At 46.0% G+C, this 17,085-nt stretch overlaps 1 protein-coding gene across 1 annotated transcript in view; it reads right to left on the bottom strand.

Annotated features, from left to right (window-relative positions):
- LOC131483232 (autism susceptibility gene 2 protein-like) overlaps positions 1-16,617 on the bottom strand; it is a 483,929-nt gene extending 467,312 nt beyond the window's left edge. Inside the window, exon 1 of the mRNA XM_058680768.1 lies at positions 16,171-16,617. Coding sequence (XP_058536751.1) covers positions 16,171-16,479 — 309 coding nt within the window. The 5' untranslated portion in view covers positions 16,480-16,617. The remainder of the gene's footprint in view (positions 1-16,170) is intronic.
- Between the last annotated feature and the right edge of the window lie 468 nt (positions 16,618-17,085).

The raw sequence follows: 17,085 nt of genomic DNA, 5'->3' as shown, positions 1-17,085 counted from the left end.
CCTGGGCTGGAGTGCCAGCTCCGTCAGGTGTACCCTGGGAGGCAGCAGACGCTGGTTCAAGTACTAGGATTCCAGTCACCCAGATGAAAGCCTGTGGCCTTCCCTCTTCCTCTCCTCTCCATCCACCACCCTTCTCAGATTTAAAAGAAAAAAAAAAGTTTCCAAATGGTAGAAGATTCTGACAAGAACAAACAAAGCTGTTTTCCGGTTTGTGTTGATTGGGCATTGGAACGCTGTACATTCTTGAAGCTACTCTTGGGGAGAAACCATACAGACATACCTCAAAACAGCAAAGGAGACGCACATCTTCCTGTCTCCAAACACGTTTCTCCTACATCCTGGGATGGTATCAGGAAGCTGAGATGAGAAGTTGCCATGAGAGCCACGAGGAGAAAAACCAACACGTGAGTTCTAGATCTAGCCCTGTTTGAATACCCGCTGGGTGACCTTGGGGGAATTCAAACAACAGCTTCTCAGTGTGGAAATGAACAGTTGCTAGTAGCTGTGTCTAACTTCTCACATCACTCAGTTTCGACAGCCACAGTTCACACATGGCCCTGCCTTGTCTCTGGTCCTCTCCTGCTCCCTCACTCCATCCTATGCGTCCTCATCCCCCCATCTAGCAGATGCTCACCAAACCAGCCACCCCTTCCTGGAAGCCTTCACCTTTGCTCCTTCTTCTTCAATGCTCTCCCCTTGACTATTCACAAGTCTGCCTCTTTTACTGTCTGTATGTTTCTGCTCAAGTGTTGCCACCTTAGAGAAGTCTTATGGAAAGCAGCCGCAACAAAATAGCACATAAGCAGACACAAACTACATTGCGCTTTATAAACTCCCCTGCTCTACTCAACATATTCATGGATCTATTTACTGCTAAATACGCAGAAGGTGAACTCCGGGGCAGGTTCATGCCTCTCTTACTACAGTGTGCCCAGGTCTAGAGCAGTGCCTGCCCGGCACAAAGAAGCCACCAAACAGTCATTTCTTTTTCCTCCCAAAGAAGATCTCATCCTAAACACATGAAATAGTCTAAGATGGAGATCTGGTTGAATGAGGTCAGAATTTCGCTCAGCTGTCCCTTTTTGGTTCCCAAAATGATGTCCGAAATCTTTTAACTCTCTGGAAGTCTCTATGTTCACAATGCTTCTTTTGGACTCCATAACATTGCCTCTGATGAATGACTGCATTCTGTAATTGTCACTTATTAGTCACTCACAGGCACAAAACAAGGCACACCACCTCCTGGACTGTTACATCCCCAATATGTGCACAGCCAAGCAGAGCTGGAAAACAACTCCAACCACAGAATGGGATGCAGACTGTGGAGTGGGGGAATCTCCAACGCTTTGAACCTCTAAACTGCCAACAACCTGCTTCTAGTGGGAAGCGACTGGGGCTCGAGTAGAGACACCCACTATACAGAGGAAAACGTAAATCTAGGCAACATGGTGGTTTCTGACTCTGCTACTTCATCAGAATCCTAGCTAATACAATCTCTGGCTTGACCCTCCTTAGATCCATATTTAGGAAAGTCAAGATTAAAGCAGTATGGGAGCCCGGCGCGGTGGCCTAGAGGCTAAAATCCTCAGCTTGCATGCGCCAGAATCCCACATGAGCACCGTTTCTTATCTCAGCAGCCCTGCCTCCCATCTTGCTCCCTGCTTGTGGCCTGCGAAAGCAGTCTAGGATGGCCTAAAGCCTTGGAACCCTGCACCTGCATGGGAGACTCGGAGGAAGTTCCTGGCTCCTGGCTGCAGACTGGCTCAGTTCCGGACACTGTGCCAACTTGGGGAGTGAATCAATGGACGGAATATCTTGCTGTCTCTCCTCCTCTCTGTATATCTGCCTTTCCAATAAAAATAAAATAAAAATAAAATAAATCTTTAAAAAAAAAAGATTAAAGCGGTATCCTAGAAAATAACTTGGGGCCTGTACTGTGGTGCAGCAAGCTAAGCCAGCTAAGCCAGCGCTCTTGACACTGCCATCCAAAACAGACAGAGGTGGGAGACACAGCTCCTCCACTTCTGATCCAGCTTCTGGCTCATGTACCCAGGAAGGCAGTGGAAGATGACCCAACAAACTGGACTCCTGGCACCCACATGGCAGACTCAGATGAAGCTCCCCGCCTTCAGCCTGACCCAGCTCCAGCCTCTGCGTCCATTTGGGAAGCGAACCAAGTGATAGAAGCTTCTCTGTAACTCTGCCTTTCAAATAAAGCAAATTCGTCTTTAAAAAGAAAAGAACTCTGTACAAAGCACAAATAAGTGTTAAAAATACTCTCACGAAACCAACTGGCTACAATACTGTGATGAGGACTAAGGCACAACTAAACCACCTTCTCACACTTGCAAGTAACATACACTCAGCAAAACGAATATCTGCAAATCTCCATCCTCCAACACAGCAATGCTGAACTTAGCAAAAGTCACCGGTTCAAGGCATGGTGGTGACCCATTCCCTAACACTGGAATCTTTTCCTTACACTAAAGACATCCGAATGCCTTTGCATATCCGTACGTCTCCTAAGGACACCACTACTGTCAGCATGCTAGGAAGCGCTTCTTGCAAGATGGGAGTAATGACAACGCACATCATTGGGAAAGCAATTATATGCAGCGCTAACCATTTTACAATGGCCATATGGGCTGTATTTCAACGATGTCATTTCCCAATCAGGCTGAGCATACATATTTCTTCGTCCCTAATCCCAGGTACAACACACGAAAATGAATGAGGAGGTGCAACTGAAATACAGGCAGTGGACGCAGGAATCTGCAAACAGAACGCTGAAGTCACACTCTCACAATCAGAGGGCGCCCGCTGTCCTGGAGGAAACGACACATTGCTCTCTCCGTGGAAATCGCCAGCAGGACAAGGAATGGCACGAGGCAAAGGTAAAAATACACAGTTCCCAACCTACAAGTTTACAACATGAGACGGGCCCTAGAGGTAATATAAAACTTGCATTTTACAAATACATAAAATTAAAGCGTAAGAGATCACCTTTGAAACCCTGAACTTGAAGGTGTGGTTCCGATTACACTAGACTTTTATAGATACAGTTAAATCTCAGAGGACATGCTTTCGACTCGGGGCTCCCTTCCAATGACAATCTATAAAAACAGAACTCTACTGGATTTCCATTTTGGATGTGCTAAAAGATAACTGCTTATGGAAGTGTTTCAAGAGCGAGAAGATGTGAACGAACTGCTGCCTCTCTTCAAGAGGAGAGCCTCTTCAGCGAAGTGTTTAGCTTAACAGGTCTTCACAGGCACCTACAAATGTCCGTGTCTTTGTACCATACCCCATCCTCTCAACAGGTCTGAATACTGTGGGATGGCCACTTTTAGCCCAGGAGAGATGTGGAGGGGCCTTGATACTGTAAACGCAGTTGGGATTTCCATAAGAAGCGAATCTAACAGCCACATTCATTAGCATATTCTTTGTAGCAAAAACAAACCTCAACAGGACAGAGCAGGGAACAGGGAGGAACAATTTGCAAATGTGCTTAGAATAATGAAAGAAACAATGACAGAGGAAATAATGGACTATTTGTCACCAGGTATCTTCAAGATACAGATATCAAAAGCAAAGAGCTATTTCGTATGGTCTTTCACTAAGCAGAATAGAGTGTCTATTAGTTAAAAAGAGAGAGAGAGAAACGGAGCTCTAGCAATGAAGTCTCTTTTGTGGCAGAATAGATTCCAAAGAGAAGTGCCACTTCTTGGAATACTTTAAAAGCAGACAAGATAAAATGCTTGGGAATCTATAGCAGAATTTGGCTTACATGCACAGCAAACTGTGAAAGGGTGCCAATTCTCTCTCCAATTTGACACTTTTGTTCCAGAGGGCTGTTTTAAGAACTCAATGAACTTAAGTACGTGCATGGGTTCAGAAGAGGGACTGCTAATACAGTAGACCTCAACGTTAAGAACAGAAACCCTGGCCTTTCCAAAGGCCTAAAGTCTTCTCAGCTAGTACCATCTGGCAAAAAGTCAGATCTTAATAAGAAAAGGATTGAAAAGACTGGCAAGGTATGAGGCAGCAAGAGACTACACTATTTGAGCAGCAGACACCCAATTGCAACTTCCACCTTTTAAAAAGAAAAGAAAGGACTCCTCGAAGAATGGCAAGACACTGCCCCCAACCCCCGCCAAAACCCTATTATTATACCTAGAAAGTCCTTTGTAACCAATACAATTATGAGCTGTAACAAGAAACAAACGGGATCTACCAGAGACCCATTTGAGATTCTCTCACAAAATGAAAAAGAGCACACAGGTGAGTGCTTGGCCTTGAGGTGCCACCACACAGAGGTCAGGTCACAGAATCCTGTCTCAGGGTCGGCTCTACTGCCTGAGTCCCTGCACCCCACAGGAGAGACCTGGCTTGAGTTTCTGCCTCCCGGCTAGAGCCTCATCACCCAGCCCAGGCCGCTGTGGGCTTTGAGGGGAACTAAATCAGAAGATGGAAGCATGTTCCCTCTCCCTTTGTCTCTCCCTGACCCCATCCCCGCCTCTTGGCTAGATTTATTTTAGAATGGTACATGGAGCCCAAGGTTCCATCGGAGGCACAAAAGGCTACATCTCACAGCTCTCTCCTACAGACTTTGGAGAGAGGACCTCAACACTCTGGGTATCAGTCTTTCCAACTCTAAGGTCTCATTCCTCTTCTCACGGCAGAGGTGCATGTGACCACACAAATCTGCAAGCGCAATGTTTGGCACAGAGCAAAGACAAGTGAGAAGCAGCCTCCTGTTCCACAATGTCTTCTCATGGAAACAGGTGGACTGCACGTAAGCACTCCCAGTACCTACGACGGGGGGAGGAAAGAGAGCAGTCATTCTGAGAGCCTCAAGTGGCAATACCCAGAAGGACGTCTGCAGGGAGAACACGAGGGTTAAAATGCAAGAAAACACGGGAAAATCAAACGAGATGTGCAAAACACAGGGAGAAGATGCTGACTCCAATGCTCCAGGCCCAACTCCCCAGTAACACCCGGTATGCCATTACACGGGATGTCACAGACCAGGAAAAAATGAAGAGCACTTAAACTTCCCACCAGACCTCAAAGAAAACACGAAGCACATCCTGTCATTTCCCCACCAGATCCCAATGAAGCACATGACGTCATGACTAACACTTCAAAACCAAAGAAAACCTGCTTTAGGGTGGCTCTGAAAGCTCAATCCATTGGAAAATCACTTCAGAAGGTGGAATACTCCCAAACCAAGAAAGAGAGCATTTCCTTGACCTAATACGAACGTCAACATTACCTATGTGACCCATAGGGCTAGTCTTGTTCTCTGTACTTCTGGAAACGGTTAGTAGCTGCAGTTAAAATTAAGCCTGGGCTTCACATGGAATGAGAAGGATGGTTTTACTGGATAGGTTTAAAAGTTTCAGTGACTCAAAAGTGAGAGGCTACTTTGCTAAAATATCTTATAATCTTTAGAAAGCGACCAAGGGAACAGGAGCAGGGCAAATATACCGAATTAAACATTTCTGATTCTACCAGTAGTGTGTAAGACTGCTTTTTAAACATAGGAACTATCCCTGGATCCCAGTGCACTTCAATATTTAAAAACATTTTTATTCCTTCAACTGATGTGACCTGGAACCATCTGGTCTGTTTCTATATTACACTAATAAAACATTTTAAAACAACGCAACCAACACAGCAGGTTTTGGTACTCAGGTGTGAAATCGTACCTCCCAAGCACACTGGCTGAATCATCCCCCTGCCTCTCACCTGCAATTACCATCGGCTCCTTCCCCAGGTGGCTCGCAGCCATCACACAGCCTCTGAAGCTCACATCTGGAAATACAAACTCCCTCTGCGGGGCTCAGATGCTAAGGGAGCCAGAGGACGACAAAAACAAAAAGTTCATGCTGCTTTAGACAACTCCTGGAGACCGCCTTTTCAATATTCAGTATAAAGGCAATTTACCAAAAAAAAAAAAAAATCAAAGCAACTTTCTATCACCAAGATCCAGTTCAGGATGAATACTTTCCAACAAGTTATACGTACTTCTCAGTTCCTGCAGAGACCACCTCCTTCTTCTATGCAGGCCAGTCTCAGAACTTAAGCAAAGAATATGTCATCAGTTGAGAGGGCATAATTAGATGTTTTGATTAAAGCACTTTCCTTCCCTGGTTAACAAGATACAACAGATGTCACCAACTTTCCTAATAACAATACAGCTCTGCTTCTGGCATCGTTACAATTTTAAAACTGAACTGTCATATAGAAAAATTATAGCTAGGCTGTCCCTGTACCGTCATGACTCTGAAGAGGCTGTGACATGCCTGGACTCCCTAGTGGAGCAGATGTGGAAATCATATTCCACATTCCACAGCCACAAGCCCTCCTTAACGCGCACTTGAAGACTAAGCTCTGGAATCTGCACGATGGGGACGGATTCAAATCACCACCAGTTATTCCTGGATGCATCAAGCAAGGTGCGAAACCTGAACAGAAAATGCAAATCTCACAGTCACTTCCTTGCAGCAGCACAGAAACACAGGCAGCAGAAAAGTCTCTCAATGAGGGCAAAGTCCACCGAAAGTGGCTCTCCCAAAATTCTTGCAGAGAGGAGGAGTACTATACCTGATGAAAAAGGACAGATTTTTTTTAACAGCAACATTTCCCTGGTGCCTTTGATCCAATTCACAAAAATTCGATATATGCCGATTTTGTCAACATATCAGCCCAGAATGTAACTACAGAGAGGCCTGCATTTTAAATGGGAGGCAGAGCCTCCCTGATTGAAGTTCAACTCAAACATCCTGGTTTAACAACTCCATTAATGACTTCAAGCAAAGATCTAAAGATTACTCAGCCCCTTTGTCAGTCGCCATGTGTTATTTATGGGACAGCATATCAATCATGTCTTCCCCTTATTATTTCCTACTTTCTGGTCCTAAGCTATTTGGTCTGCCAAATGAATACATTCCATTGCTGCTGCAAATCTAAACAACACTTGATAAAAGATTAATAAAATAGTTGGGTTCTTTGCAACCACATGCTTACCCAAGGAAATTCATCAATGTCTTTTGATTTGCATATTTGGCTCACTGCCCCCCGCAGCAAGTGTATAAGGTACAATGCTCAGGTATCCTGGTGAACGGTTTGCATTTAATTCAGGTGTCAATATGCCTCTGCTTTAATTACATCCATCTTGATATGTTATTACAATCCCATGAAAACTTTTCATTATATGAATGGTTATAAATACATGCACAAGACAAACAGTTGTTATAAATTTCATGGTTCAGCAACAAACAGGCAAGGTACCTCCGCCAACATATCATGTGCGTTTGACGTTCTGAGTATTTCTTCAGAAGAAAAGTTCAATTCAGTCAATCTCTCCAAGTTCGCTTGTTTTGTATGTTCTGCTACCAATGTTAAATCGCTCCGAGTTTCCCTGGATTGGTAGGTTAAAGAAAATTATCTGACCCCTCCAAAAAATGCATTAAAATTTTAAGTGTCCCACATTTAAGATTCTTTTATATCCCAATACTTGTTTTATCTTTTCACTGATATTAAAAATGAGAAACCTTCAAATCTTTACCTTTATATTTCCTTTTTTTTTTTTCCTTTAGCACTTTCATTAAAGAGAAACCAGGGGTGGGGGGAGTTAAAAAATACAAAGGTACTTCCAGAGAAAGGCCAATGAATTTCAGGATCAGACACTGAGGAGAACTCAGGCTAAAAAGAACACTTTTAAAACATCCCTAACCGCTCAATAGCTATCAGAATGTGTCTTGGAGAGAATGGGAAGCCTTAAAAATGGGTCTCATCCTAATTTGTACTTGAAAAAAAAGAAATCCCCCAAGGTACTCAGTCCCTGGGGCACTCCCACACCGTGGAGAAGAGTCTCCAGGTTTCACTAGGTTTGTAAAGAGCCTCTAAGTCCCAGGGCTATCCTGAGCAGGTCAATTAACCCCACCCGGATGCGTTTTCACTTGCAAAAATGAGAGGCAGAACTACTTTACTAAAGACTCCAAGGACCGGCTGGGATGTCACAGGGCTTAGAATTGACATCAGCCAGCAAGGGCTGCAGTGAAACTGATCCAAAGTCTGGGTGTGTAAGTTAGGACAATACTTCCCATAGATTTAACCCTGTGGATTCATCTCAACACTACATTTTTAACAATTAAAACGACCACCATAACAAACGAGAAAGCAAACTGTAATACGCACCAACGTTCAATAGCAAATGCTTGCTTCTCCCCTTGTCCTACTAAAACTATAATTTCACTTCAACCATGGAAAATCACTTCTCAGTGCAATTCAGAACCTTTCTTGTTCTCGCCAATTGAACATGCACACAGATAATTCATGCAGATCACTGGAATTCTACCACGAGGCTGGAGAGTAAGTGACAATGTAACATCCAACTACCCTGTTTTTGTATCTCTTCTCATTTTTATCTGTTAAAAACTATTTACTGAGAAACACTCAAGACAGCAAGGTTGAACCAGCAAGCACAAACGAACAAAGAGACCTCGAGCTAAACAAAAAAAAAAAGTCACCTCTGGTTTAACAGGTGAGAAATAACTGAAATATTGGACTACAAGCTCTTAATTCCCTGTGTTAAATTCTAAAATCTCACTGCCTTCTGAAACTACACAGACCCTGAAATGAGACAGACTTTATGGTGGAATGAAGGTTAGCTGGGAGGAAAACAAAAAGGAAAAGCACATCACACACACACGCCATGACAACTTGACCCTGGCAATGACTCACATTCATAATTCAGCCACAGTGTGAAAGCATCAAATTTCACCCGTTTAACCCAGATTCAAACTGTGCTTCAGTGAGCAGCCACCACACAGTATTTGCAATTTGAAAACTTTCTGCCAAGCAATGAATCCTATTCGGCACAAGCCATTTTCCATGACTTACAAACTGTGGGCTTTTTCCTTCTCTGTGACTCCATCTTATGGAGTCCTGTGAGTGTCTGCAGGCCTCTGAAGGCACCAAGGAGGTAGGGTAGCTGGAGGTATAGCGGGCAGCAGGACACAATTACAGTGAAGTCTTTTTTTTAAAAGAAATATCTGTATGTACTTGGTACTTCGCGATGTTTGTTCAAGCAAATCCTAACTGGAATCCAGAAGTGAACTGAGCAATTAGCTCAAACAACCTAGAAAACTGCAGCAAGCAACTCACTCTCACAGAGCTGCTAACACTGACAGCTACCAACAGAACTCCACACTGTAGGAATGTAAATAACAAAAGTTCAGCATGTGAAAAACTCCACATTCCACTCACAACTTCCCAAATCCATTACCTTTCACTGCCTTTACAGCTTTGAGACCTCTACCCCAGGAAAGAGAGGGAGGAAGACGAGGGAGGTAAGCAGAGTGTGGGTGGCTGCAGTTTCTAACTGAACCCTAAGATGAGGCCCCATATGCACTAACGGGGGACTTGAAAAGACTCCATCCCACAGGACTAAGACATCAGAAGTCTACAATGTTTAGTCCCTTCCTAAACAAGCAGACACAGTCAGTGTGAAACCCATTCCTTTCCTCAGACATAAAGCGGCATAAAGAGGGCCTAGTCTTTGATATTCACTGACAGCATAGCAAGACATACATAGCTAGCAACCAGCCCCAGCCCAGCCCCAGCCTAGCCTTAGCCCCAGGCCAGCCCTAGCCCCAGCCCAGCCCAGTCCAGACCAGCCCAGTCCAGACCAACCCAGCCCCAGCCTAGCCTCAGCCCCAGCCCAGCCCAGCCCAGCCCAGCCCCAACCCCAGAACAGCCTAGCCCAGCCTCAGCCTCAGCCTAGCCTCAGCCCCAGCCCAGCCCAGCCCAGCCCAGCCCAGCCCAGCCCAGCCTCAGCCTCAGCCTCAGCCTAGCCTCAGCCCCAGCCCAGCCCAGCCCAGCCTCAGCCCCAGCCCAGCCCAGCCCAGCCCAGCCTCAGCCCCAGCCTAGCCTCAGCCCCGCCTCAGCCCCAGCCTAGCCTCAGCCCCAGCCCAGCCCCAGCCCCAACCTAGCCCCAGTCCAGCCCAGCCCAGCCCAGCCCCAGCCTAGCCTCAGCCCCAAGCCTGATGCATACAAGAAATGAAAGAACACAGCTCACATTGACAAGAGAGACAACATCCTTAGGGTCTCACCATGTCCCTCAGTGAAGTTCTTTGTCAAAGAAAATGAATGCACAATATAGAACAAATACAGATTCTCTGAGACAGACAGATCTGCCTCAACTGACAAAGTCCTCCAATTATTTCTACTGCTCTTTAAATTACATATGGCTCACCCTAACTTCAATTACCAGGATTTTTAAATCTACCTGAATCTTTCAGAACTTTCTTAAATAGCTGCCACTGTATTCCCAGATCTTTTCCTAAATCTACAGCACAGTTAATGTGATCATAACCCTGAAAATATATATATATTGCTTCTTAAGGAGAAAAACATAGCAGGAGGCACTTTCGCAAAATTAGGCTACATGAGCCTATTATGATTCCTACACACAGGATGAGATAAAATTGAAATCCACCCTCCTCTGCATGCAGACACACACACCTTCCATCAGGAAGTGCTGCAAGATTTGTCCAAAGGTTTCCCACTGAGGAACCTGATTTCTATTTCTAACACTCTGAAAAAAAAATCACCCCCTAGTTCTGACAGTACACACAACTGTTGTATAGTCTGGGAATATCCTCAGCACCCTCAACACTCCAAGCGAGTTTATGTCTCCTTGTTATTAAACCCCCTTTCAGCAGTGAGGGCTAGAAGACACAACTCTCACACAGGATCCAACAGTCCAACCATTAACTTCATGGCTCTTTTTTTTTTTTTTAATTTACTGACCCACTCCTATCATATCTACTTCCAAAATTAAAGCTGAAGCAGTTACAATCCACGGCTCCCACAAGGCTCGTGGAATCATCCTATCACAGCCTTGACCTCCCCTCGTATAAACACTCCTCAAAAAAAAAAAAAAATGTTCTGCCTTGTAGAGTAAAATTCTGAAATTTGGTCAGTTCAGCAAAATACTCTAAGTCATCACCCCACACACTTTCAGTAGTAAAATGCTGGACATACCCTGGCTCTTCAGCAGTCCCAAGCCAACTTCCCAACAAAGCCAACAGCTTCGCAGCTTTCCCTGGCTGTGTCAGAGCGGAAGACAGGTCCCACCCCTTTTTGAACTTGCACTTCACACACACAGCGAGCAAGAGCAGATCATCTGAAACCTTTGTCTTAATATCAATGTCAGCCTCTTTCCTCCAAAAACCCTCTTTTCCATGTCGCTAAAAAGCAACAACACAGGAACCTAGAAGGGAACGAGGATGGATAAAACGCATAGGCTGAAAACTAGTGTGACGGCACCCACTGGGCTGCTTTTGCAGGGTGAAGGGCTAGCAATGAGCATCACTGGCCCATACTCACCCCGTGGTGGAGATGCTAAGATCAGAGAAAGGGCTGACACCAGGGAGCAAGGGAGGCGGGGGTGGGGGGAAGGTGCACTAGCCTCCCCTCAGTATTTACACCTCACTCTGACCCTGCAGTTTCTGCTTTAGCAACAGCCGCCCACACCAGCCTCTGGGCCTGACTCTCAGATCACCTACCCTCAGCCCACTCACCCCAGGAGCACAGGCCACCCTATGCCAAAATCTGGAGGAATTTTTATGAGTTCGTTCCCAGCAGTTTCCACACTGTGTTACAGATGACAAAGACGAGAATAAAAGTGTCTCGTGGTCGAATAAATGTAAGAAAAGGGGATACTGCATTTCCTTATCTGATATTTAAAATTCCCAACCCTGTAATAAAGACTTTTATTCTGGCACAGGAAATCATGCATTAACTCTGTCTAAGCCATCAAGCCCCAAAATCTGTTTGAAGCTGGCTTGAACCCTACTTCCCCTACCTATCCAAACCACTTCATCCTCAGAGGCCTCATCTCTTCTGTGAAGATGTCTCAAACACCTCATATCTCACTATCTGGTCCCTGAAAGCCTACTGCACTTAGCTTGATTGCAAGCATTCAAGCACTTGCTTCAAAATTATTTTTTATACATGTTGAACCTGATTTGCCAACTAAACTGCACAGTCCTTCAAGACAATGCCTGTGTTTTTCTGTGGCTGGCACATATTAAATACTCCATAGTTATATGCTGATTAATGCAAGGAGTATAATTAATATAGTTCTTAAAATGATTAAGTGATATTTGATCATTACAAATTATTGAAACCTATTAACACGGAGTGTTGGAAATACATTAAATTCCATACAGCCTACTTACACTACTGTCGTGTGGGTAAGACCTAAAACACAGCCAGCAAATAATGACCACATCCAAGACCTGGGCTGACACATCAGAAATGAGTCTTCATTTTCTTAAGGCTATAACGGCCTTCACTGGCCCTGTTATCCACGAATCCCACCAATCATACCCCTTGCTTCCTTGGATCAGCTGTACCAAAAGAGACTGCTCTAAGAAACCCATGTCCAAAAGTGAAGTAAGGAACAACTAAAATATTATTTAAAAAATCACATTTTCAGCTATGGCTTCCTGATTAAAAAAAAAAAAAAGCTACACACACATACACAGAACAGAAAGCCAAGCCCTCATAAATCAGGATACTCTGGTGGTAGCTGAGTTCCCAGCACTGCCATTTGTCATTTGTGAACGAGGCATGCCTACTTGAGGGTATATATACCCTCATCCTGTCATTCCAAGAATAACCAAATAAACAATACCATGTCCAAATAGCAATTCTGCTTCTCCACATCATAACGCAAAGAACACCAAGTTCAACTTTGGCCTCCTCACCTATCCTCTTATCTTCTATCATGAGACTCTTCATAATCACACACTTGAACTGCAGGGCACAATTACTCAAGTCAAGTGTCCCTGCAGAATATGAAACTGCCTAAGCCAGTTTCACTGGCTGTAAAATCTAAGGCCTGTTGAACTATTCCAAAGCTTTCACCACCTTAACAATCCAACAACTGCAAAGAATACCCAACCTAACAATGCAGGTTCTCATGACGCAAGTTTACTAGTTTTACACAAGTCTCGGAACAAAGTATGGCTAGAGCGGAACTAGTCACAGCAGCATAGTTCGTTATGAATTAGGAGCATCGTTTTCAGACACAAAGTCCAAAGTCAGTCACTCAGGACAAAATCATGCAGTCAGTGTGCCCATCTGAACTGAAAGCACAAGCTTCCAGAATCTGCCAGCTATTGCCCTGGGCTGCCATAAGCTAGAAAGCCTACCCGTGCAAGCCAGTATTTCTGGTTTCTCATCACAACACCATCCTGGCAGCAGCCTTGACAATACATGGTGACAACTGTTTTCAATTCTAAATGCAACTCACAAAAAGACAGTACGCATTTAGGGTAACCCTTAACATCTAGACTAATTCTTAACATTTGCAAACACTCCTGAAACACACATATGTGTCCAAGCTCACGGCTTGGTTGCCAATTTCCTAATAAGCTCTAACATTTCTTGATAGTTCGGTGAATTTTCCAAACTAAATACAGTGGAACACGAGAGGTTTGAACAATCATTACACACATGTGTTCTAACCACCCAGCCTGGACACAATGAGATAACCAGGAGACAATATATCTAACTTCTCCCAAAGATCCAGACACATGTGATTATTTTTTTTAATTTCCTACTAGTTTTAATCTGAAAGAGTTTATGTATAGCTCTCCTATAAAACTTGGACTTCATAAAGGTGAATACTGACAGTACATTTGATGATATTAGCGAACTTGGTCATTTATTTAGGATAATGACACTGGGGTTTTCAGTGGGGTTTTTGGGGAAATTTTTGAGTCATGGCTTCAAGAATCACACAGAAATATTATCAGATGAGATCACATCACAGAGCAAGGGAGACCAAGCGATAAAGAATAAACAAGAGATTTAAGTTGGTGGTGGTTACACTAAGATTCATTACACTTTTCTGTCTACCTATGTGTGTGCTCACATTTTTCTATAACATTTTAAAATAAATTGAAAAAGTCTTTTAGATGCACACAGGACATTCAGATATGAAGGCGATCTTATACTCAAACAACCCAAGTAACCTGGGCTTTGAATCTAGAAAAGTGGCAGGGCTAAAAAAAAAAAAAAATTAACAGCAAGGGAAGGAATACTAGTAGCAGCACATACTGGACTTGGTCATATTTAAAAACCAAGTTGTGCTATGCTCCAAAGGAGCTAGAATTGGCAAGTTTTTTCCTCAAAAGCCAAATGGGATAGATGTGCACCCCTCCAAGCCAAGTCACGAAAAGTAATCAGAAACATGTACCTAGGTGACATCTCTCCTTACCTGGCCTTCAGAAACGTCCAAGGGAATCTGAAGGCCCTTCCTACTCCCTGGAGAACCACTTGTAACCAGCTCTCTGGAGCACTTCCCTAAGCCAACCATCCCACTTTCTTCACCCACCTTGGCAGACCGAAAGCCACAGAATTAGCCTGCTAAGTGGTTAGCCTCATCACTCAAAATCATAGCCTAAATAAATAAATAATAAGGTGCCAGTTCTAGAACCAAAAGGTAACTGATTCAGTCACAAACATAAAAATCCCTGGTCACCACCAAGACCATCACCACCACCAGCCAGTACCATCATCACCGCCAGCCCAAGCAAAAGTAACTGGAACAGAAAAGTACAACCCTGACAGGAAGAGGTGTTTTTTTAAAAAGAAAAAATATTAAACCTGAGACCAAAAACATACACAGAATCAAACATCTAAACCCACACTGTGAGATTTAAGCTATCATTTCACAAAGCTTGTGTCTGAGCACCTGAGACAATATTGTAACAACAACAAAAACCAAAAGAAAGGGAAAAAGTTTCCTTCAGGGATCTCAAACCATCACATCAGATGTCTCAGAGGCTAAAAACCAACTTACATCTTGGTTTCGTGCTTAAGAAAGCCAGACCAACTCTGCAGAATCTCAAAGCCGGTGTGTGTGTGTGTGTGTGTGTGTGCACACGCTGGGGGTGGAGACAGGGAGGAAAGGAGATGGTTACTTTTATAGAGCCTAGTGACCAGTCCTAGCACCAAATCAGATGTGTCCAGGCAAAAATAATTTCCCCCTAACCCCTGGACGGTCTTCCTCCCCCTCCCTCCTCGCTGCCCCCACCCTCCCAAGAGCTGCCAGGAGAATGTGCATTTGGGAATCAAGGCTGCCGGCAGGTGCCCAAGGAATAAACACACACAAACACACACACACACACACACACACACACACACACACAAAGCCAATCGCTCAGAAGGGGGGAGGGGGCACAAAAAAGGCAAGGGTGGGTGACAACTGGTGACAAGCCCCTCAGACACCAGCTAGATTTTATTCTTCCTTCCCACCACTTCACCCTGTACACTACACCTTTTCCTGTCCTTTAATTCAATTGCTCGTGTACACACACACACAATGTGCATCTGCGTGTGTATAGCTAATATTATAATTAACCCTTTCTGTAGCAGAGCCCATACAGAATACAGAAAGATATTCCATCCTTTCCTCCTCTTCTCTCTCCCCTCCTCCCTCCTTTCTCCCAACCAAGAGAAAACGCCCCCTTCCCCAGCCTCACCAAAAAAAATAATAAAATAAAATAAAATAAAAATAAAATAAAGGGTTGAAGGGGGTGGCAAAGGCACCACAAAACCCTACAGTCTCCGGTCCCGAGGACACCAGGCGAAGTCCACACTCCACAGACACACACACGGACATATGGCTCTGTTGCAAGCACACAGAGAACCGTCCACAGGCGCCCCAAACCCACCAAAGACTTCCACCAGCCAAGAAGCCATGATTGGGGAGGGAGGGGAGGAAGGAGTGGGGGCAGAGCTATCCGAGGAAAGGGGGCGCATTGTTGTGATGCCTGAACCCCTTTCTCTCTGCCCATCTGCTGGGAAGGGAGGGGGGCGCAGGGGATAGGCGAGCGAGAACGAGGAGACGAGACCAGGCAAGGCTGCGATTCCCTCCTGCAGACTGCCTGCCTGTCTGCCCGCGCCCCCTACTCCCCGCCCCCCCTTCCCGCCGCCCCCCTCAAAAAAGAACCTCAGCCCAGACAGACGGACGGACGGACGGCCCAGAGCACGGCACGGGGAGGAAACACGAGAGCCAGGCGCCCGCCGAGTGGGGTCGTGCATAAAGAGAAACCCGGGGGGCGGAAGGGGGGTCCCCCTTACCTCCAGCGCTTCAAAAGTGACAAAGCTGGTCATGGCAAATCCATCAATGATGTCCTCTTCGGCCGAGGTGGACTCTCTCCGCTTCCTCCGCGGGGGTCTGGGCCGGGACGGGGCGGAGGACGGGGGCTTCCCATTGTCTTCCTTGTCGGAGCCCGACGACGAGGCGAGCGAGGGCGCCCGGGTCCGGCCGGCCCCGCCGCCGCCCGCCGCGCCGGCCCCCAGCCCGCCCCGGGAGCGCCTCTCCCGGTCTCGCTGCGACCGCGACCGCCGCTTTCTGCGGAGTCCATGGCCCCGCGCCGGGCCATCCATGGCTCTGCCCGCGCCGGGGTCTCCCCGCTCGCCGCCCGCCCGCCACAGGCTCCGGCCGCGGCCACACACACGCGCGCGCACACACACAACACACACACACACACACACACACACACACACACACAAAATTGACACCGAGCCCTCCCTCCCCCTTCACGGCTTCCCTCCGCCCCGGCGGCGGCCGAAAGGAGAGAGGGGGGGGGAAGAAAGAGCGGAGAAAGAAAAAAGGTGGGAAGGGGCGGAGAGAGGGGAGGAGGGACGCGGAGCGAGGGCGAGAGGCGAGGAACCCAAGTGCGGGGCTCCCCCCCTCCCCAAGCACCGAGGGGTCGGAGAAGCCTGGGAGCAGCGCCGAGCAAAGTAATGGCTGAACACACAGGTCTCCTTTAGAGGGGAGGAGGAAAAAAAAAATAAAAACTCACCAAGCAGGCAATAAATCAGAATAGCGGAATGCTTTGATCAAGAGACTGGGAGGCTCCGGGGAGCCCTCCCCGCGGCCATTCTCCGCCGCGCCCCCCCGAAAACGCCTGCGTTTCCCCCCCCAACACACACACACACACACACACACACACACACACACACACACACCTCCTCACCCCGCTTCGCGAG

Source organism: Ochotona princeps, chromosome 24 (assembly GCF_030435755.1).
Source record: "Ochotona princeps isolate mOchPri1 chromosome 24, mOchPri1.hap1, whole genome shotgun sequence".
NCBI classification, from domain to species: Eukaryota; Metazoa; Chordata; class Mammalia; order Lagomorpha; family Ochotonidae; genus Ochotona; species Ochotona princeps.
The sequence above is the reverse complement of the archived record's forward strand: the minus strand, read 5'-3'. Positions and strand labels throughout refer to the sequence as shown.